This window comes from Leuresthes tenuis, unplaced genomic scaffold (assembly GCF_036924035.1).
Source record: "Leuresthes tenuis unplaced genomic scaffold, fLeuTen1.0.hap1 SCAF_20, whole genome shotgun sequence".
NCBI lineage: Eukaryota > Metazoa > Chordata > Actinopteri > Atheriniformes > Atherinopsidae > Leuresthes > Leuresthes tenuis.
In genome coordinates this window covers 11975040-11998543 of record NW_027325374.1, presented here as the reverse complement: position 1 = coordinate 11998543, position 23504 = coordinate 11975040, and the positions used below count along the sequence as shown (strand labels likewise).

The 23504-nt window shown below is 39.4% G+C and overlaps 1 protein-coding gene across 1 annotated transcript in view; it reads right to left on the bottom strand.

Annotated features, from left to right (window-relative positions):
- Nucleotides 1–7546: 7546 nt before the first annotated feature.
- atrnl1b (attractin-like 1b) overlaps nt 7547–23504 on the bottom strand; it is a 55541-nt gene continuing 39583 nt past the window's right edge. Inside the window, exons 27-29 of the mRNA XM_072372819.1 lie at nt 15170–15277; nt 10130–10244; nt 7547–9582 (exon numbers count right to left, since the gene is read on the bottom strand). Coding sequence (XP_072228920.1) covers nt 9458–9582; nt 10130–10244; nt 15170–15277 — 348 coding nt within the window. The 3' untranslated portion in view covers nt 7547–9457. The remainder of the gene's footprint in view (nt 9583–10129; nt 10245–15169; nt 15278–23504) is intronic.

The following is a 23504-nucleotide window of genomic DNA, read 5'->3' as shown; positions in this document are numbered from 1 at the left end:
TACTTGTTTATTAATAAATCAAATAATTGACCACCCAAAAAGCCTTTTTTTTAATAAACCATTACTGCAAAGTATCCATAAGAGTGTCTAATCACTTAAAATATGATTACAGAATTCTGTTTAAGTGGGTCTTTTCTTGAACATTATACATAAATCTCTTACATTCAAATAAAGATGACCTGTCTTAAATATAAGATTTACCTCGGACTCTACTGAATAAACACAATCCTAATTTTCTTAGCCTTGAATGAGAAGAACAAGTTTAAGTCTGAAAACGAACAAAGTGAGGAAATGGCTTTGTTAAATTAACCACAAACTGAAAAATGTCATTCCACTTAACTTGGATTTCAGCACCATGGAGAGCATCATTTTCACAAAGGGCAACCTGAGGTGAAACCAGAGTGACTGATACCAGCTGTTCTCAATCAAATTAATGAGTCCCACAAGATGATTTGTCCCTGTTCGCTTTTAAATAAGGAATGTCCATCAATTTTCTCCTTCTACCCATTGTGGCCAATGTCTGATCTGTACCGTTTCTAGAAATAATACATTCTTGTCTTTAAATCTTCTTTCAGAAGATTTCTTTCTTTCTTTCTTTCTTTCTTTCAAAAAAAAAACAATTTTAATAAAACATCCTTTAAAAATATTATCTACAAGTGTAATAATAATAATAATTAGTGGTTTATAAAAGACATTTTATCGTGAGGGAAGTTTTAGCATAAAACAGATTATTCTGAGACCTTGTTAAAGTCCCCATGTCCTTTGTGGATGGGAGTGTACATGGCAGAGAGCTGGTGACTAATGGGGGGGAGAAACATGACACCTTTGGTGACTTGAGTTGAGTAAATCTTGTGTTATCAGGCTTATTGATATCAGCAGGCTAGTTTAGATGGCAAACTCGCACATTGAACAGGTTATCCATCTGATTGCAGAATGTGTACAGTGTTGATTTTATATAAATACATATATATATATATATTTATATTCAGGCACTGACTCTTATTTCGAGCAAACCCTAAACTCAGCAATGCAGAAGTTGCAATAATAAGCATCGGCCCCGAAGTAATGTTACAGAACTGATAACAGCAACGTTATTCCTCAGCAGGGTGAAATATAGATTACTGTTGAGTCAGTTGGCATGGGCCAATGTTAACCAAGAAATTCATGTATGGAGACACGAACTTAAACATTTCAGATACTGTATGCATGGGATATTATATCAAACTTTTTTCATTTGATTCCGAAGACACAGGAAATGGTAATTACTGACTTCAACATATTGAACACATTTGAATCTTTGCTAGATTATAATGTTATGTAGCACTAATAAGTAGCAAATCAGATAAATCTGACCATTTTTGCTCTTGAGCCTCCCCCTACAGTTGTGGGATGTAACCCCATTGTAGTAAAAACAAATCTGTCTGAATTTGGCACATGCACGGCTGTACACATGACTGCAAGACAGAACATTTTCAGAGCCTGCCAAATTCAAAAACTGTTGTAAAAACTGACCAAATATTTGCAACCAAGTCTGAAATGGGACTGAGGTGGCCAACAACCAGGGACGATAACAAAAAGGTTATAACTTATATTTCAGTCTCTGATATATAATAGAATTGGGATGAACCCTGTAGTTTTTATATTGATGTAGTTTTTATATTATGCATTTCCCATTATTTGTGATGCAGAGCAGTCAAGTTTGGAATATATAAACATATTTTATATAGTTTATATGTAGTTCTTTTTTTTTCTTGCCCTTCCCTCACAGCTTCAATCCCCTCCGATTTACAAACTGAGCAGAGCAGATGGAGTAATGATCATGGTTGTATTCTCTTCACGATCATAAACTTGCATATTAACAACTTCACCTATAGAGCCAAGCAAGCAAAATAATCGGTTACTGCTTAACATTCAGTAGCAGCAAAACTAAGTTTGCATCAGTCTTTCTAATATTCGTAGCTTACAGACGTTAAATACTCCAACACACAGTGTTATGAAAGCTTTAATGCATTCATGCAGAAGTGGCATTCATACTTTTTTATCCGGTGAATGTGAAGTCAATGCAGCTCTACTGGGGATTGAACAACATTCTTGTAGACATAGTAACTACTATATACAACAGCATTGCAACAATTACAGCTGTGCACTACACCAGTGCAGAACTTTGTGGCAACATTATCCATAGCAGACAGGAAGACAGAAAATGAAAAAAAAAAGTGGCGTTCTAAAACAAAAGCAGGGTTCAAAAGAGCTATAACAGAGTTAGTGAGGTCTGCTAGCTGAATCCAAAGAATCTCAGATCGACTATGCACATCAGAAAGCCAAAGGAGGGCACATAGCTGTAGACAGCTGAATGTTTGCTGACTGTCTCATCTCTATCATACACTGCCACAGAGTGTGATTTAATATGCTGTGCTCTCACACATGATTTTCTCACACAGCTGCTGGTCTGTTTAATGTGTTCTTAATTGTGAGACCGAAGCATTTATTATTGGACCTCCACTGGTTAATGTGCTGAAATTATTGTGCAAAAATGTAAAGTTGTAGACAGCAGGACAAGAGGAAAGTGGATGGCAGGTAAAGACTGAATTTGTTTGCTCAATATTTGGATGCATTAGGATGAGCAGGGCCCACTTTGACCATCTTGCTCTGGAGCACATTGCGGACATCTTACTCCATTGTCACCAATTTGCATGTAAAGTTTAACTGGTTATTCGAAACTGACTGCAAAAATTAGCGTGCATAGTTGTTTTGTCTCTGTGTCCGAGATAAACTAGCAACCTGTCAAGCCTTTCGCCCAAAGATGCCCCCCTGTGACCCTGCATAAGATGAACCAGTTACTGAAAATGGATGGACGGAATTGAGAAGCCATAGAAACGTGACCTGTTTTGTTTTAGGACTGTGAGCTAACTTACTTAAGAATTTAAAATGCTGAACCATGAACATCTTATGAACTAAACTAATTTTGCACTATTAAAAAAAAAAAAAAAAAAAGACTTTACTAACTGCAGGATAATCTGGTCCAAGTATTGTGGTGATGTTAAGTGGTTTTTAATGTGAACTTGGTCCAAATATGTTATGCGACATCTATTAATATCTGCATAAATGAGTTGGCATTAATAGACCCAAAACCAAAAGCTACACCTGAGATGGGAAATTAATAACTGCAATTCAGCTCGCACGATTTATAAGCCAAACGCAAACAGAGCAGAAGCAGACTTGAACTCACTGACAGAAAGGTCTTACCTTCCTACAGCGAAGGACATCCTCTACATCGCAACAGAGACCTCCCAAAGTTTGCCAGTCCCAGAGAAAACATGCGAGCTTTGAGTGCAAGCTTGTGGGTGATGAGCGCCACTCCGACGAAAAAAATGTCAACAAATTTGTCCTGGAGTCATAGTTGGTGTATGGCGAGCAGGTTTTCACACGTCCAAAATGTCCAAAAGTCTTTAAATGAGATTGAAAGCTATTAAAAACGGCTGCAATCGCTAAGAGTGGCGTAAAAATGGCGGTTCAATTAGCCTGACCTGTTGCAGGTGTGTTCGTTGCGTAATCTGTGCGTCTATAAAAGATCAGGGAACGAAGGAGCCACTAAAACATCCAGATACAAAAGATACTGATGGTTTATGATAGCCTCCACTCCTAATGTTGCTGTTTCTCCGATATTAAAATGTAAATTTGATCAAGTAAGCCTATTAACACTAAAATGAGGCTGTTTTTTGGGGGGGGAGTAATGTTGAAAGTATTATCACGACGAATTGTCTTAAATAGCATCCATCATAAAAATGCAATTTTTTTGCAATGAAAAATATGACCATGGATTATCATTTTTTTTGTGTATGTTCTGTTTAATATGAAAGTCACAAAGAATCTGAAGATTTGCCTACATTTACAGTGTATTATTGAGTATTGTTATTTATATTTAAACCATCAGCAGCGCCTGAGACCGGAATGAGGAACCGACTAACGAAAAAAAAAAATTCTTAAAGTAATAAGAGTACACACAATGAGTTGCTTCCTTTTCTTTAAACGACTCACCATTTTGTTCAAATTGATGAAGGTCCAATCAAATAAAATATCAGATTGACTGCTCTCCAATATTCTTGTCTCCGTGTAACAGTCTGTTTTATATATTCTATCTTTAGAACTCAGTTCAGATCAACACGGATCGAGACATCTGGAGCTGGACAAAAGATTTTTCAGAAAGACACATTTGTGCAGCAGACAGTTTATATCAGCCAGTCTTTAATTGGCATATTTTAAGATCAGCTCTTTGGAAGGAAAGGTAAGTCAGTAGTGTTTTTTTTTTACACAAAGTACCAAACCTTGATAATCTAGTAACAAATCAAATGTAAGTATTAAAATGAGTCAGCTGTTATTTAGATGTAATTACCATCACAGCAGCAGGGGAAACAGCTGTTGAGTTTGCATTTTCACTTTAATGCTTGTTTTTCTTTCTTTTTTTTGAAAACCATAATAATTTCACATTCACTTGTCAGTTTCCGTGATAAACTCTGAGCTAAGCTGTTTAATGTTAAGGAGTTGCAATACATGAATGGCTGTGTGGTCGCTCATCTTTTTCATGTTATGTTTCTAAGGAAAGGCTTAGATGATGATGTGATTTGTCATCTTTGTGAAAGAATATGAATATGAAGTAGCTAAGTTAGTCCACAGAGCAAAGCATAGCAGTTTCACAACAAAGGCTCAAAGTTTGTAAACTTGTCAAATTTTCTGGGCTACAGAATTGTGACACGCCAAAGGTTAAACTATATGCTGAAAAATGAGGAAATTGCTACATTTTCAACACTCCAAAAACACTCCATGCCTATGTTTTCCTTTGCAAATTGTTAGATGCTTAAATTTTTCATTATGTGAAACTGTATGAATATGATATTTCACATATTATATATGTACAGTATATATACCATAGACAGTTATCGGGTGGATTTAAGGGTGTGTTCACACTTGTGGTTCGGTTTCCTGGTCCAGACGGAAGTAGAATTTAGCCCTGGTTACTTTTTCTATTCTGGTTGGCTTTCCCTTTTCACTCTGGCATTCTGGGTAATGGTTCTGTTAATCAGTCCTCTACAGCCACTGCCTGAGAGGACCTTTCACTTTGTACAGAAGCAGGTTATTGGCTGGGAGTTGGATGGAACTGTCCAACCTGGGTAACCAGTCTGGGTTTGTTCCATCCGTTAGCAGCCAGTTAATTTGTGGTGCTAGACATTCATGGAGATCAGTTAGTCTCTTTCGCCAGAAGGTGTGTATCATACCTGGGCCTGGTGCAGTCCAGCTCGTCATATTTCAGACCCTTTCTTGGATGTCTGTCGCTGTGATGGTGACTGGTTCTTGTTCTGGGAGACTGCTGTACTCAGATCTTCCAGCCATGGAGCAGTCATTGGTTGCTTCTTTCTCTCGTATGCTCTGCCAGAATTGTTTAGTCACAAACACTGACCGTGCGGTTTTGGAGGTTTCAGTCCTCCACATGTAACACATTTGGTGAGCTACTCTGGAGTTCTGTTCGGAAAATCTCTATCCGTTTTTCATCAGTCTTGCTCAAAGAGTTACAAAGTGCTTGGATGAACATTTTTTGGTGAAACCTCTGCTCAGCCTCCGATGATCAATGAAACACTGAAATGTCTTTGTTCAACTGAAATGGAACAAAGACAAAGAGACCAAAATTAGCACGTTTGTCATGTGGAAACATCTCAGCAGCTGAACCAGTCTTCATAAATCAATAATCTGTGTTCAAGCTTCCTTCTGCTCTTTCTCTTTCTGCACTCCATAACTTTGGGCCTATTTCATCCAGGGAATTATCTTCCACTTCTTTTTTAATTGATATATTTCACATGAGCAAATCTTCTACTGAGTTTATTCAGATAATCAGTGTAAGGTATAATAAGGATTGCTATTTTACAAATAGCCTTCTCGTGACTATTTTGAATTGATTTCTTTTTCGTTTTACAATTACAGTTAGTGATTTACTCATATAACCTAACATGTGACTCCTTTCACATGCAATCTTGACCTGACTTGACTCTAGCACACAAGACAATAACCTTTATAGTCAACATTACAATAACAACCGGCAGTGATTGTTGGGAGTCATACAGCTTCATGTGCAAAACTGGCAACTAAAAGTGACACAAAGTTGCAAGGAACAGTGGAGCTTCAACCCCACCAGTCACATCCCTTTAAAACACAACATGTTGATTCACTCACAGCTGTCCAGCTGAGAAGACCAGTTCAGACCAAAAAGCCCTCAGCAAAAGGTGCATCGTTGGCACTCGAGAGTCAAAAGTAACATGCTGACAGAAAAAGCAGGATCGAATCCCCCTTAAAAGTCTGAGAGACACTGTAACATTCGATTGTATGCTCTTTGTGTGCAGCATACACCGACACTAACTAGGTTAATCTAGCTCTTGCACACTTCTCTAGGACACTAGTGGCTTTTCTCCAAGAGCGCCTGCAGCTAATAAGTGCACTGTCAAGAATAAGTGAGGATTATCCAGAGTAGCACTTTGGCAGGCTGCCTCTCTGTTCCTGATGTCCTCATTCAAATGCACATCAATGACATTGAACAGGGAGCACTAACACTCTAAAAGGTGTAAGCATCCTGGAGGACAAACCTCTTGATAGGGGGCAAAACTTCAAAAGGACAAATGGAGTGCGTTTCTTCTTTGTTACATGCCTAGCCTGAGCTGCACCATGCAGATGAAAGTAAAATACTCACCAGGATTTGCCATCTTTGACGTCTCGACTACAGCACATGCAGTCTAGTGACACAATTAGATTTCTATTACATGTCTAATTTAGCATGATTTTTTCTTCCCATATTTGACTGAATCTCTTTTGTCCATGCATGCCAAATAATTAAACGTGGAAATAGCATTGTTTGCGTTAGTGCTGTGCCTCCTATCAGATGTGTTACAATAAAGATGAAACTACGAACCACCTACAAAAGAAGGGGATTTTAATGTGCCTGGAATGTCATTTTAGAGAAAATATAAATGCAAACGTATACCGTACGTGTCAAATTTAAAGTTACAATCCAAAGGTTAATATGACCCTTTGCCTTATGGGAAAAAAAAGCTTTATTCAACTCCCATTTGCAAAACGTTTTTATCTTTTAATAGACAGCATAATTCAGTCGCCGACTGTGAGTCAGCTGTGTCTAATAAAACAGTTTGGATTAATCCCTTTAAAATAAAAGTTTATCAAAGTACAAAGAACCTACTTTACATCATATAGTTATACTGTACACATTTAAAAGGGGAAGTTCAATTTAAATTGCACTGTCAAATATGCTGAAAGTAATTATCTTGCACTAACACAAAATACATCAAGGCTGAGTTTTGAGATTTGATCACTTTTAAAGTGAGCAATTATCTTTCCCTGGGAAGGCAATCACAGATTGAAGGTTTAAGCTTCAGAGGCTTCAAGCCTCAGGCAGCCACACAGAAGCAAGGGAACATCTAGAGCAGTACCACAGTGCGAGGAGGGTTTGAGAAAAGACTTCATTGCACAAAAGATTTTCAGTTCAGAGTTGTTTTTTTTTCTTTTTAATTTTCTGGCACATTGTCCATTTTTTAAAATACACTGACAGTCACCGATATGCAGTTTGTTATCTTTTTCACGGTACAGTGGGACTCTTGATTCCTGTGTAATGACAGTATTAAAGGATGACCCTACAAAGACGAAATAAAAACACATTAGCAGGCATACCATCCTCACGGCGACCACTTCTGCAACAGAACATCCAGAAAATGCCCAAACAGTTCATAAAGATGGACAAATCAAGAGAAGCAGACATTAGAATAACTGGTTTAAGTCTACAAGATACTCAAGTTAAATGTGCCATTACACAGGAATCTGTTAAATATCAAAACAAATTATTAACAGAAATGCTCTTTTCACAAGAGTTGCAAAAAAACTATTTATTATAGATATAATAGTATCAGGTCACAAGGCCTAAAATAACCAATACTTTTTTTTTTGCCAGTTTGCCATAAAAACCTGACAAAAACACATGAAATCTCAAGAAACAAAAGTGACAAAGACGCACGTTTGTTCAGCAAGACACTGTACAGCTTCGGGAAAAAACTTCTTCAGGTCCTCGCCTCCCCTCTGTTAGAGTTCACGGAAAAGCCAAGGCATTATAAAAAGGTAACAACTCCTTGCACTCGAAGATTGAAACAAAGTCATAGCTTCAGAGGACTATTTGGAAAAAAAAAACCAAAAATTTAAAATAAATGAAACAAAGAAGTAAACAGCCAGAGGATCGTGATGTTCCTGCTCTGATTTTTATGAAGCAGACTCCTGAACGAGGTCCATCCACCACGGTGATCCACGTTCAAAAGTGTCAAAATGTCCAGGTTGCAAAATGATGCAATTATAAAACTACAGTAAAGAACCAACCAGAACTTCAGTGTTTTTTCTGTCTCACTTATTAAACAGTAACTGGGAAAACAAAACTTTTTTTTAAAACAAATTAAACTTCCAGTTGCTTAATAAAATGTGTCTTACTTCTCCCGTGTTTTGGAGACTCCCATGCTTTAGTTCTATGAATGACTTGTTCGTGCCCTCTTCAAGTTTCCCCAACTTCAGCCACACGTCGCCAGTAGTGATCGCCGTCTCTGCAGCCTTACTACACGTGTTCCACAGAAAGTACAGACTTTAGCTCTAGCTGGGTGGATAATTCATATGTACAGGAGGTGCTAAGACAAATCAATGATGGCATTTGACAGAGTAGTGTGAAGAAAATTCTCAAGCTGTCGTGATCTCTGTAGTTATGGAGCGTCAAATCCTCCTCACAGAAAGGCCAAATGAAATCAGCCCATACAGCGAGTCTTTAAAGTGAAATGCTTCAGCACCACAGAATTTGCAAGCAGGCAAAAAGAGGGTCAAAAATTTGTGAAGGCAGTATGTGTACCGGAAATCTATCAGCCGTTTTTAATCATCTGTTGCATTGCATTTCAAGAATAGGAGGGTCATTTAATAGTGACTTCTTCTAAAGTACAGTCAGCCTTGTTTTTCTCTCACAAAGACCAAAGAGATGGGGTCACAAAGCATTTATGACTAAATAATCCATCTCTGATGTCACGACCAGTCACATACAGGCGTGGGTGTCCACTTAATGCAGACACTTTGCTTTGTCATGATGGCTCCCCAAGAAAAAGGGAAGAAGCCCAGCTGGGTGGGGGCTGTAGCAGAAGCTGGTGAAGGATTTCTGAAGTTAAAGTATGCAACAAAAAAAAAAAGACAAGAAAAGAAAAGAAAAGAAAAGGTAATATGGGTTGTGCTCTTGGAGCATGAAAAGTTCAGTGGTAGCAGCTGAATGAAATCTTCCACGTGTATACATGTTATGTCTCTAGAGAGGCTTCCAACCAGGACCTGAGACATGTTGGAACAATATGACCTCAGATGGGGTCGAAAGGGGAGCGATGGAGGTTTAGAGTCAAACGCAAGTCCCTTGGTGCGCTGGAGGAAGGGCTTTTCGATTCTTTAAAGCCTGTGACTTGTCCTTGAAATCGGATGGTTTCTGCTGCGAAATGTCTGTCAGCGCACTGGCAACAATGAGTCCTGCAGGAGGGCAAAGAGTGAGAGAAGAAACAGGTTGGTTGAAAGACACAATAACAGGCAATTAACCAAACAAATACACAAATGTTCCAGGTATGACGTTTTCAACATGCATACGGTGAGTTTTAATGTTCACACAGGACACAGGATCCATTCAAGAACTGTGCACCAATCAGACTAAGCTGTTCTCATGCTGCAGGATTTACACACACACTGCACAAGCAACCAGCTAATTTTAGGTTCTTTTAACCTCATTAATTTGACCAAGTTTGAGGGAAAGAAGCCAATGAAACTAATCACAAACAATTAAAGAAAAAGCCTGACGTGACTACAAAGTGAAATGACCAAGGAAATCTCTACAGTGTGTCTGAAAGGGTTCCCTGGGTCCACTACAACCAGGAGAAACAACGCAAAGGTCCCCAGGTGCCAGCCAAAGATCCTTACACCACAACTGAAACTGCCAACGGGCACGGACACATTTCCCAACTTTAATACGAGAGAAAAGACACGTCTGCTGTGTAATATTAATGCCATCAGTGTGTGCCGTTACCTGACTGTCCAGGTGGAGGTAAGCCTGAGGGCCCAGAGGGCAGACGCATGAGGAGAGTCAACACAGCAGCTTTTCCTCCGGAGCACGGTTCCACTGCAACAGGTTTAGGTGCACCCTGAGGAAACAAGATGCACGGGAAAACACACCACAATTTCAGGACTACTGACAAAGACTTTGTCCGATCTTAAATCAGATTTTACAGTCGAGACTCATTCTGTGTCCTGCACAAACCCCAATTATCATATTATTAAAGTGCAGAACAGAGCGGCTGCAACACCCTCTGTTGGCTTGTCTTCTAAAGCTTCAAAAACATGCTGAAATCATTGTTTTCTGCAATGGCCCATGTGACGAGTTCCCTTTCATGGGACTGACAGACTAAAAGTCACTTATATCAGCTGCTGGAGCTGCTGCATTGAAGTCGAGATGCCCTCCTCCTGAGACAAATGGTTCGAGTGGTCACAACAAAAACACGAGTGTTCCTGTCAGATGTCCACGTGTTGAGGCAATGACCTACCCTCAGACTTAATGGTCAAAACTGCTCGTCTCACGCGTGAAAAACATGTCATCCTGATAATGACTGTCAAGGGTTTCACAGCATGCTGTGGATGAAAGGACAGAAATTGTGGAGTAACTGCGTGTCTGAGTAGATGGGAGGTTGTCTTTTTTTTTTTCTGTGTGGCTGAATTTAAAATGGAGATAACAGAAGCAGCAGAGGCAAAATGTGGAGGGAAAAAAAGGTCTTTTACAAGTGGGATGCAGTCGTTTGTTTTAACGTTCTGCACTGAAATTTGTAATAAATTCCGTCCAACAAAAACCTGATGCAAATGTGCACGTTTGAAACGTTTCACATTTTATTTGCTTTGAATGCTGCCCCCCTCCCTCTAACCATGAATGTCTTTAAAAGCACCAAAACGGATTTACATGGAGCACAGGTACCCTCTAGTAAAAAACCTGGGATTGGTCAAGGAAGCCTCAAGTATCTTCTTCAGCCCTGCACATGAAACTAGATCATTACTGATACCCTGAATGACTCAAACACTTCAGAAGAACCATAAAAAGGAAGCAAAGGAAGCCTCAAATTGTACAGATTTGCTGCTGTACATTGTGTCACAACGCTTTTTTTTTTTTTTTGTCATGCATCTGCTCAGGCCCATTCATGATTGAGAGGGTCATAATAAATCTACCTCTGACATAACGGGTGCCATTAAGTTCCCTGCCATCTCATGACGTTTCAAGTGATTCCTCTAATGAATATCTGCATAAGCCACACATAGCTTATCTAAGGGGTTTTCTGATGATTTGTAGGCTAAACTTATCTGAACCAAGAGGTCAAACATTATTACAGCGGTTTCGGACTCACAGTTAATGCGACACTTAATGAAACACCACTGTGTGGAATATGTGAAAGTGCTTCGTTTTTACACAGTAGAAACACCAAAACTATTAACCAGCTGTTAAGTTAATTAATCATTTTATCTTACTTAAATGTATTAAAAAAGTGCCGTTCTTAATGATGCAGCATTGGATTTGGTCCAGATGATTAATCCGATTAATTTAACAGACCAACCTCCATAAACTAAGCTGTAATATCCAACCTCTTCCACTGGCTATTGATGCCCGTGTACTTAGTGTTGTTAACATAGAAGTTTTCCCTAAATATGAGAGAAGGAAAATAAAAACAAAGCCTTTCATTCCAGTTCAGTCACACAGTTATTGTTTTTTATATATACACATATATGAACATATGTATATTTACACATTTGAAACTGTGTATCCAATTCTTAGATCTTCTGATTATACGGCCTGCATTTCTTACTTTGCATTAATCAATCGGATTACGGTCATTTATAACCCTCCAGGCTCATAAACATGTATACACACACGCCAGCACACACACGCACACTGTATCTGCTTCCCTCTCCCCACTGACAGGTGTCATCAATCACACTAGCTGTTCGTTAGTGGTTCCATATGTTAAATGCCAGCCATCTTGGTCTGCAGTGCGCAGGGAGTGAATGTCTTTCTGTCCAGCAGCTGCTGACATCCTGGTCACTAAAAGCAACGTCCATCTTGGGGGTTTAAATCACCAAATTGGAAAGACTGTGCTGATTTATTTATTTTTTTGCCACTTAGACCAGCTGGAAAAGTCTCTAAGGTAGCAACAGAGAAATGCAACCAACTACTGCAGCACGATCGGAGCCGATGGTGGAGGCAGAGATGAGAGTGTTGCAGGTTTTCATTTGTTGGAATGAGTGCAATGGGGTTATTTTGGTGCCGCAGCCCTCCTGTGTCCCGTTTCCTACACAAACTGCTGTTTGCAGTGCAGTTGTGATATTCAAAAAGAGTCAAAGTTTTACAGGGCGACGTCAGTCAGAACTGGGTCAGAGTTAAAAGCGCCGATAGAGCCGTTGAAACAACAAAACGCAGTAGCCGTGTCCTTTTTGACACCAACAAATATTTGCAAAAGCTAAGTGGTGGCAGATGCTGACTAATTAACCTTTACAAACCAGAATTAGTGCCGTTTCCTATGGCTCACCTTCAGCTGGTGCCAAGGTATGTAATGAAGCTGTGTGTCATCCAAAGCGTGCATCTGCACATCGGGAACCATTTTCAGTTTTCATTTCCAAAAATACACGCAGAATAAACATAAACACATCTGAGATAAAGGCTTTTTTTAAATATGACAAAGCACATCTAGACCAACAAACACGACTCATAGTTTTAGTTTGTGAAAAAAATTAATATGGCTGATGTTCAATTCTGGTGCAAAAGATGGAAATTGTAAAGACTGTCAAAGAAATGCTTAAAGAGCTCTGACAAACATGAGCTTTTTAGCACTGTTTTTTTTTTTTAAATTAGTTTCCCTGCATGGTACGTTTAATGATCCTTTGAAGTGTAGCAAATGTTACCGTTTAGTTTGTGCCCTTCTGGCATTAACATCTCATCAATGCTGCCTTCACATATTCATGAACGTGACTTCAACATCTGATCATCAACTTAACGCTTTGCCATCATTATTACTACAACGATCGTCTCCTTTACAAACAAAGGAGAACATTTTCAATCAATTATCCAAATTTGACCTTTTAGGCCACAGGTTGGAGCATTCTTTATGGATGATATCAAAGTGTTTTGCTTGTATAGAATGGACCATAGAGGATGTGTGGACACTGACATGCGCATGAGTAACAGTGACATCACCGGATGTATGATACTAAGTAGGGAAAAAAATGTATCCCATAATGCAGCAACTTCTTTTTGCTGCTTGATACAAATGGGAAAGTCTACATATCCTGATTTTGATATGACAAAACATTCTTTGTGTAGTTTCATGGCTGTTGGAAATAAAGATGTTTGCTACCAGTGAGCATTATGCAGCCTTGGTATTCAAAAATGGCGTTGAAAAATACACATAACTGACTGGAGAAATGAGTCTACTCATTAATACGAGCCAACCGCAGAGCCACATGCCAACTGGCAGTGGTATTTACAGCCCTTCTAGGCCCACAGGTGCGCTCCACTACAAAATCCCCACTATCAATCTAAAAATAATGACCTCTTTTCTAAATAACCTATTCAAATATTCTACAGAAAAATTCCTGATCCTTTTTAATGCTGAATTAAAAAAAACACTGCAGTGCCAGTTTAGTTGTTTTTATTGTCAGTGTAATGCAGCCCTAATGCAAATCTAAATAGGAAAGTTAGAGATTCATACGTCCGCTCTGCGTCTTGAAAGGGTCGATTAACAGAAGCGACACCATTTACAGCTAAATTCTCTCCAGCATTCTGCAGAGTCTCCACTTTAACGTGACTCACAAGAACGCAGTCTTGAATTGCTGTGCGGGAAAGCAAGGAGCACTTCTGGAATAAATCATTAAAGCACCGGGTGGACCCCCGTCCCTATGACAAGGATGCAATTAACACTTTACTTTAATCAAGGCACTGCCCTGCTTGCAACGCTGCTTTGATTTAGTCTGCTTTAAAAAGGCAACAGGATAGTGCACTCAGAGAGCTGAGAAGCATTGTTTTTCTCCCCTTATGTGCCTTACATTGCCCTTCACAACACCATAATGCCCGATGAGTACCACTCAACACTACACTCAGCGCTAATGCGGTGCCTCTTCACACGTTGCCACAGCAATTTTCTTTCTTGCAGAAGCAGGAGCCACAGAGCTTAGGCCTGGCTGAGGAATCACTGTTGGTACTTGTATGCAGCGCCGCGTGTTTCTTAAAAATACGCTTCACCTTCCCGGGCACCAAGCCCTCTGACACTCTGATCTGTACGAGAGAAATAACTGAGAGTAGGACAAACTGGACAGTGCAGAATATTACCGAGCAGTAGCATAGGAGCATCCAGGGCATTATAATAATAAATAAAACCTCATTTTGAGTGTAAAAGACATAGAACATATAACATATATGTACAGTAAATAACCCAAAAGGACATTTTTGCTCATTTTAAGGTAAATCGCATCATTTGGGACATAAAATAATAACAAAACCAATCACGATTCAGAAATAATATGAGCACATTCCTTTTATAGTGTCACTTATCAAAGTTGTTTTTCCTTTCTTCTTTTTTTTTTTCTTGCTAGGAAATAAGAACAGTTAAAAATAAAATTATTAAATATATATATATATATAAGAGCTGCATTGATGCCAAGAGGACACTTTTCACAAAAAGATGACAGACATGGAAAGAAAAGGCCGACAGATTTCTTATTGACGACTGGATGAAAGGCAAACGTTTAGTGAATAGAGGACCTGAGGCAGAGCACAGCCCGATAACCTTTGATTATGTGGCAGTAAAAAACCGTAGCATATTAGTTTACGTCCTTTGAAGCACCTTTCAATATCAACTTGTGCGTACCGTACAGAATATGAATGACACTGATGCAAAAATGGGTTCATGAAAGAGATCAAGGTTATTTTAAGATGAAAATATTTGAATTCAGGCAATAAGTAATTAAAAAATACACAGTAACAAAAGCTTATGTGTGTGTGTGTGTGTGTGTAAGCAAGCAATCTATTTAAACTCACTTCAGCCAGAGGCTGCAACACTTCGGTTAGCTCTCCTCTGGCATCCAGTGAAACAGCAACTGAGGCAAATGGACGACTGGCCATCTGCTGACGCTCTCTCATCAGCTGCTGTAATATCAAACACAGATGAACACATTAACAACACAGAAAACTCTGCTCAACAATAGACACGTATGCAGAATTCAAGTTCAAGATGAACGATTCTTTCTGTGACACAGTCTTAGCAGGACTGGTGTTGTTTTTGTGTTGGACAATCTTTGGCGTGGAAAAAAGAAGGTGGAACCATACAAAAATACGAGCACATTAAAGGATCTAAGCTTTCACACGACTCCCAATAAAGTCTCGAGCCTTTAATCAGCAGATGCCTCATCAGGAGAAAATCTGTCCCACATCCAAACCACACAATGCGCCGTCAGAATAAGACGATCTAATCAAGCCAGATGCATTGTGAAAAGCAGCCCCGGGGACTCATTAAAGTTGGAACACTCCTTTTTGGCTGCGATGACTGAAAAGGTATATTTGGTGCAGAACTGAATGAAAATAACACTGCTTGAACTGTTGACTTTGCTGGCTGGATCGGTCGTGCTTTGTGTTGCAAACAGCGGAAGATAAAAAAAAAGTGGACACCTTCTACATCAGTGTAATGATCCAAAAGGCACACTGACTCCCACAATGGAAGCACAACCTCTAGGTTTCACTATGATGACAGTCCCCTGATCTAAATGCCATCAGAAATCTGAGAACTGTAAAAAAAAAAAAATCTCACTGAACTTGGAGGTCCTCTCTTTACAGGAGAAGTGGATGAAAATACGCCATGCAGAAACTGAAAAGTTCTTAACTGGATACAGGAAGTTTGCAAGCTCTTACTTTAGTTGATCAGTACTAAACAAAGACCAAAACTGTGCTTTGGGTCATTTATCTTTGCTTTGGGTCAGATTTTTGCTTGAAATATTCAATCACTTACAGCAGCTAGTCACAATGCAACAACTCAGGCTGCCTTTCATTTTGTTTTGTATTAAAACTGAATGAAATAATCATTTTAAAAAATATATATATAAAAATCAACCGTTTTTGTGAGCCCATCTATGATGTTCAAACATGCTATTTGTGTGCCAACTACAATCACATTTCATATCAATATTCATCATCAAAATTCATCAAATAAATATGTACTCATTTGATCAGCGCTGCCTGCCATATGACATAGTTATCCCAAAGCCTTTTTCCAGAAAAGCTGAGGTTGTTTTCGTGGAACAATGTGACACAATTTCAGGTGCCTAGATCAAGCAGAAAATAGCTTTTCTTGTTCCCCCTTAATCAATATTGTAAAACAACTACTGCCACACTTTCATCAGCGACGCACTGTCTGATCAATATCTAAACAGGCAGCCATTTTAGTGCCAAGGACATCGCTGATTGCTATTGGATCTGTGATGAGCTTAAGTGTACCGCATTAAGATCTAATTGTGTTTCAGATTACAGAGCATTTCAAGTGGTGGCAGTGGCCTCATAACCTGCCCTTCTTCTGTACTTAATAAATAAAGCTCTGCGTGCGCACAAAAAAAAAAAGACACTCCATATATAGTGCAGAAGATAAGATCTCTGAAAAAGACTTTGTTGCCATTTTTGTTTTTCCAAACTCGATCCCCCTTCCATCTCAAAATTCAAAGAATGAGCTTTAAGAATGACTGTTTTAGGAGTTTCCAAATATCTCCCATTGGCATTGATGGTGCTCGTTTGGGTCAGATGTACGAGAAAAATTAAGTTGTCATTAATTAAGTTGGCATTTATCCACAAAAATTTGTCCTTGAAGCAGAAACGAACCCTTGAATTCTTGTGTGCAGACCTCCCCGCCCCAACTCACTCCAAAAATAATTGGCTATTCATTAGTCTGGCTATTAATTGGCAAAAAATTCATACGAGGTCTGGAGAGGTTGACATTGCAGAGAGGTACAGGGGAAAAGACATTCTGAATCAGTGTCTAGGTGTGTGTACGAAAGCAATCTGTACGACTGGGTTATGGAAGGGCTCATCAGGGCAAATCAGTTTTCAACTGCTTTCATTCTGTCAAGGCTGGAGCCAGAAAACAGTGACCCGTTTCTAAGATAATTCTTAATGTACAACCTTTAATCATTGGTGGCATTTTGGGTTCCATTAAACATCTCACATCAGCACACAAAAAAACAACCGATGTCCTCTTTAAATATTCCCAACATTTTACTCATCGTGTAAAGCCCTCCTTTCTAGACAACTAACTATTCTACCGTGCATTCATTTTTCAAGTACAGTTTCTTATGTTGTGCGTTTTATCTACTTACTTATGTTTATATATCTAATCGAGCCAGTTCTGGCTGTATTTGGCAGATGATAGTTTGCAATATGCATGCCATCACCAACAGGCAGCAGCAGCAGCAGCAGCAGCTTCGTGCCTTCATGTTCTCTCAGAAAGGAGGGCCGACGTTTATCATCTGCAGATTGGCCAACATCATGGCACCGAAAAGTGTCAAAATCACACCATCTCAGCAGCTACAAAAACAGATTTTCCAGTGTCACAAGCTCTCAGCGTCGTTCTTTGCCCATCTTTCACTAAAGTCACACTCTCCAAGTCTCTGCCCTACTCTTCAGGAGCCATCCTTACTAAATAAAGGCAATTGCTCCACCAGCAAAACATATCTATAATCGCTGCTGGTGCAGGACACCAATTGTGAGGCTACTTGCGCCTCAGCCAAAAACACATAACCTGAAACCAAGTGAGATGGATTCTCTCGCGATGTTCCAATTTTTGCAGAAAGATCTCATTGACAAGCAAGTTAAATAGACTATATTTTGTTTAGGAAAATCCATATTCATTATCCAACTGTACTCAACACATAACTGCACAGGGATAATTCCACATAGCATAAATCCGCACGCGTATTCGTCTTTCGGACCCAAATGTTTTTTGTCAAACGGTTCAAAACTAAGAAATACGGTCAGCGGTGGCCTGTGCAGCCCGGGGTCGACACAGCCCTTGTTGAAGCTTTTGAAGACTCTGACATTACTTCACAGTCGTACAGAATCATTGGTAAAGAGTGAATGAGAGCAGAGTTGTACTGCTTTGTTGACTTGCTCGGGAAAGAAAAAAAAACAAACATTCCCTCTGGGGAAGTAAAACTGAGAAAAAACAGCTGCCACATGAAATTGACATTGATCACCCGATTGATTTTTCTTTTTTAAAAAAAAACTTTACGTGTGAGGCCCAATGTTGAATTGACGAACGTTTCTACCATTAAACATCAAACCGGCAATACAAAAAGCTATAGATTTGAGCCGCTGGGTCACCGCAGGTCAAAATGAGAAATGCTGCCCTTTTCCACAAAGATAAACGAAGGGTGGAGGGTCCGGCGAGGTCGTTGCAAAACAAGAAAACAGCTTACGGCTGATTAAGGTTTCCGACACAAAAGCTTCAAATCCAACAACATTCATCCTAAATGTCAGATAGCTGTAATGTTATTTATCATGTTTGGAGAATTCATTTTAAGGCAACAAAGCACAAGAGGGGGAGCAGAACGAAGCCTGGGAATGCTGGCACTGTGCTGTGCTCTGCTGTATGTCATCAAAAATGCGCTGGGAATACAATCATCAAAAGGGGCTGCCACAATACCTGAAAGATACTAGAAATTAATGCCGAGTTAATCACACAAGGCAAGAGTGAACTCAGTAAAACCAATTAACGTTTGTGCAATGACAGACTGATTTTGTCTAGAATACAAGCTGGAGCCTTTCACAGTTTTGATAAGGGTGGGCATGGAGTGGATTGCTATGCAACTTGATTAATTCGGTTAGTGAGGGCATGAATTATCTGTCTAGGGAATACAGCATTTTCCTCCCTTTATTGGATTCTATGAGGGGTTGGGTGTCATCCTGCCTCTGAGCTTGCTCTTCACCCTAAGCAGGTCACTCTGTCCCTTTGAAAGCCCACTGGCTGCATCTATATGCTCCGTCCTGGAGAGTTAAAAAGTACATATTCATGTGAAAAAAAACAGAAAAAGACAACACTGTTTTACTTTTCTTGTGACCAGTACCCTTTATTTTTAGACTATTCTGCTGGTGCTTGTTTAAAAACCTGTACAGGAACGGTGGATTAAAGGACTGGAGGTCAAGAGATGAAGATATTCAGCCAAGAGTCCTGCTAGTGTTTACAGTGCTGATAGAACGCTGATGTGACCAAGAACTAAAGAAAACCACGAATCGCATGTGCTGTTAGCATTGGAAAGTTATGGGGTTAAATTACAAAACAACCCAGCGGTAGCTTCCAAACCTCTTAAGAAAGAGCTGATCGCAGTTACGCTCTGCGCGTAACTAAACTTATAGAGGGCTTAACCTCACCCTGAACAAAGGAAAATCAAGGTGACAAGGGGCTTAAGATTGAGATCATCTTTTTGAGGCAATCGATGACTACTGATTGTGCTCGTCAAGAGCAGCGCGAGGGGCTGTCTGCAGGGGCACCTGTGGAAACACTTTGGTTAGTAACGTCTTCTTTTCCCTTGGTTCAATCAAAATAAGTCAAGTTGACCACCACGATGTTGGCCATTTCAACGAAAAACAGACTTTTCCAATGTTTCCAATACTTTTCCACAGATGCTCTGGGCATATAAGAAGCTCTGTAGTTTTGGTGTCTGATGATCCTTTCAGGTTTTTGGTAAATAAAATAAAAAACAAACATAGAAAGCTATCCGTGACAGGTGTGCGCAAAAGGATTTTTGTGGCCAGCCCTTTGCATAAGTGTTAGTCTGAGTTTGCATGTCAAGAGTGAAGAACTTGGGGAGAGGAGTCATAGCCATGAGTCATGGAGTGACTGATAAAGGCTGCAAGAAGGAGGCGCCGCCAGCATCAGAGAAAGCGCATTAGATGACACAGAGGATGTTTTTCAGAACGCACCGATACATGATTCTCAATTATCTGGAAGAAATAAAAGGCAACCTGAGAAACTGAAGTAACAGGGATAATCATTACATTCTAATTATTTTGCACTTTTTAAAAAAAACCAAAATAAAATGTAAAAATCCGGGAAGGCTGAGCCACATTTTCACCTCCTTTGTCCCTGAACTTGAGTCCACTAACCAAAAAACCTACTCAAGGAGACTTTTCAGGCGTGAGCAGGTTTATACAACAGCAGTCCAGTCTACATCTAACATCTGGAGTACAAGATGAAATAAATACACCGTAGTCTTTGCTTTTAACTTGTACATCAATCCAGCCCTCACACCAAACAAAAAGCAGGTTTTATGACACAAAAGTTACTAATGCCATGTGTAATGATGCAATAATGCAACGGTCCTTCTGCTCCTTTCAGAATCACCACTCTGCGTAGCTGTGGGTGTAGAAGGTGTGTGTCTGCATGCACCTGCCCGAGTGTGTGAGAAAGATAAAGCCAAAGAAGCTGCTTTAGAGAAAGCCATGTGTTCGTGACTGGATCGTCTTCGGGTTGCAGTCTTGTGAAATGTCAGCACGCCCTCCCCTCCACCCACCCCACCCCCCCACAGGTAGCTTCAAAGAGGTCAGCCCTCGTCTTCCACTGTGGCATTTACAGCTGTTGTCTCTCCTTCCCTTGGTCCCCTCTCAGGATCCAAGTCTTGTCAAAAAAAAAAAAAAAAAACCTCAACAAAAATTATTTACATACAAGTCCAGACAAAAAATGTAATAGAAAATATCTGTTTGTCTTCATTTCAAATATGTTTCAAGGAAAAATCTTGAATTGTGAAGAAAATCTGGTTCAACTTAAACGTGTTGCTTTTTAACTACACATATTACAGACACACATTTTAAAACACTCAAATCAGATCTCCATATGCCACTTGGCAGGATCAGAGTCTCATTATTGACCCTGCTGTTTCTGAAAGCCTCATTACAACTCATTCATTCCACGCGCTTATGTCCAGTGGAGGCTTACAACTGGTGCCCAGCACAAATCCTTCCATCCCTGGTGAGTGAAAGGGCTGCTCACAAGTTCTTGCAAAATAACTGGACAACTGTTCAGTGAGGAGCCAATCAGTTCAACGGTGAGGACTGACCGAACCCGATCCGTTCATCTGATATTCTACAAAACCTGGCAATGTCTTGGCACAAAAGACTGACCGCAAATGCCTCTCTAAAATGATCATAACTTCACATTAGTTACAAGCAAAATGCTGCACACAACATTACACTATGGATCTATAAATCAGAAGCAGTGTTGTGAATAAATCATTAGGAATAACATCCACATGATAAAAAAATCTTTAAAACCTTGGTTGGTTTATGAGAAAACATAACACTCCTGCAAACTCACTCGAATCACTTTCACTCTGGTAGAAGTATATCAAAAGGGCTCGTGTATTCTTTCTTTAATCAATTGGTTTATTTTTTGAGGGATGGTGGTTGCTCAGGGGGGTTAAAAAGGCCCCATTTGAGTTAGGATCATTTTGTATCGTATGAAGGCCAAGCACGGTGGATATCTGAATATGCTGATTACATTTGTGCAGGCAAGACTGTGGCCCAGTCCACACATATTTTAGCTTATACAAACAAGGTCAAACATTTGGAAAAACACTTTGTGCTGACATTGTACAACTGACCGTTTATCATTTCTATTTCAGTTGCATGTACATAATCAAAAAAACCAACACTTTATAGGATGTTTTTTTTTTTTTTGTAATTTTCTTTTGATTAGCCTGTTTTTACTATTGAACATCTTGATTTTGGGGCAGCTTTTTAAAAAGGGCCTGATTATGTCTGACGCTGCCAGAGAATATTAAACAAAGTTGCGAAGAGGGTGCAAAGTGAAGGTTATTGAAAGCTCCTTCTGGAAGCTAGAAAAATGCCAAATAATCTACTAAAAATGCTTATTTTTAAGGTCAATCTATCATTAAAAATTATTGCAAAAAGATTTTAAAAAATAGCTCTGCATGAATGGTCTGCTTTACTTGCCTTGCAAAATATGCAGAATTGGGAAGAAAATAAAAAGTTCTTAACTTTTTGGGGCTTTTAAGTGTTTATTTATGTGGGTTATTTCATACATGAAAACATTTTGCAGTGTTAGGGTATAAAAACGGCATTAACTGGCTGGGTGATGATTTCTACAAGTGATTCTACTGATCTGGATATTATGGAAAACTGGCCATGATTGAAGCATGTGAGGTAGTTTAAAGGCTACTTGCAAAGCTGAAAAAAAAACTGTAACTGCACTGCAGGACATCCTCTAGGCTTCCAGAGATTTCAGGAAAAGGTTACAAACACACAGGTTCTTCTTTGCGCCGTTTCTTTAAAAGTAGGGCAACCTGAAAATGCCACAACAGAAAGCTTGGAGTGTCACGTTTCCCATGTTTGTGAAGCACTGTGCCTGAATACAGTTGAAGAGCAAATGGCATTAAAGCACGTTCGTGTTCATTACAAATAAGCTGTGCAAAACCTGTTTCTTTCATTGGCTTTCAACAGGATATCCAAGTGTTTGATCAAAATTTTTTATATCCTTGGCCGTTCAAAATGAATTTCCATTAAAACCTGAAAGAGCGTCGCCTGTACTGCCAAGAAAAGCGCGCCGCCAATCCAGATGGACTGCGAGCAGATTTTATGGCGTAGCAAGGATTCGAATTCAGCCATACGGAATTGTAAGGTTCATTTATTAAATACATCGTGTTCCAAAGAGAGAAAAATATGCTTGCTTCTAAACGAGCCCAAACACAAATCTCAGGGACTGAGCTTTGTTGCAGAGGTCAGTGGAAACATGTAGCAGTAATGTTTAGATATTCCTTCACAATGTGTCTTCAGCAAATAAATGATCCTGTTTTCCCTGACGTTTGATCAAATCGTCCTGCTGTGACAACAATTAGGACACCAAGGTTTCCATTTAACAATGTAAAACAGCAACAACCAGATGATACGAATAGCAAGCGCAGACACAAAAAAATGAGTAGAATTTTAACACCATGAGCCCATCTGCTTGCATTAATTTCCATTGACTTTAATTCCTTTGATGGGCATAATGAATTTTTTGTTTATTTTCATATATCAATTAGAGGATATGAATTTCTGGTCCTGTGATTATATGAATGTGATCCTCGAAGGCTAAATGAATTGTGAGAGCTTTATTAGCAGACTGCAGGTCATAAAGAAGGACCAAATTAAGCTTCCTGCTGTTGAGTATCAAACAGCCCACAGAAGAATGAGGAGTCAGCTTCAAGAGATGGAAATGATGGCTGCTTACAGAAACCACAAAACACCCAGTGCAGTTTGGATAAAGAGCAGTGAGGTAAATTTGCATGCATTTGCTCTCTTTTTCCATTTCCCACGCCGTATTTTTCCATTCCTGCTTTCA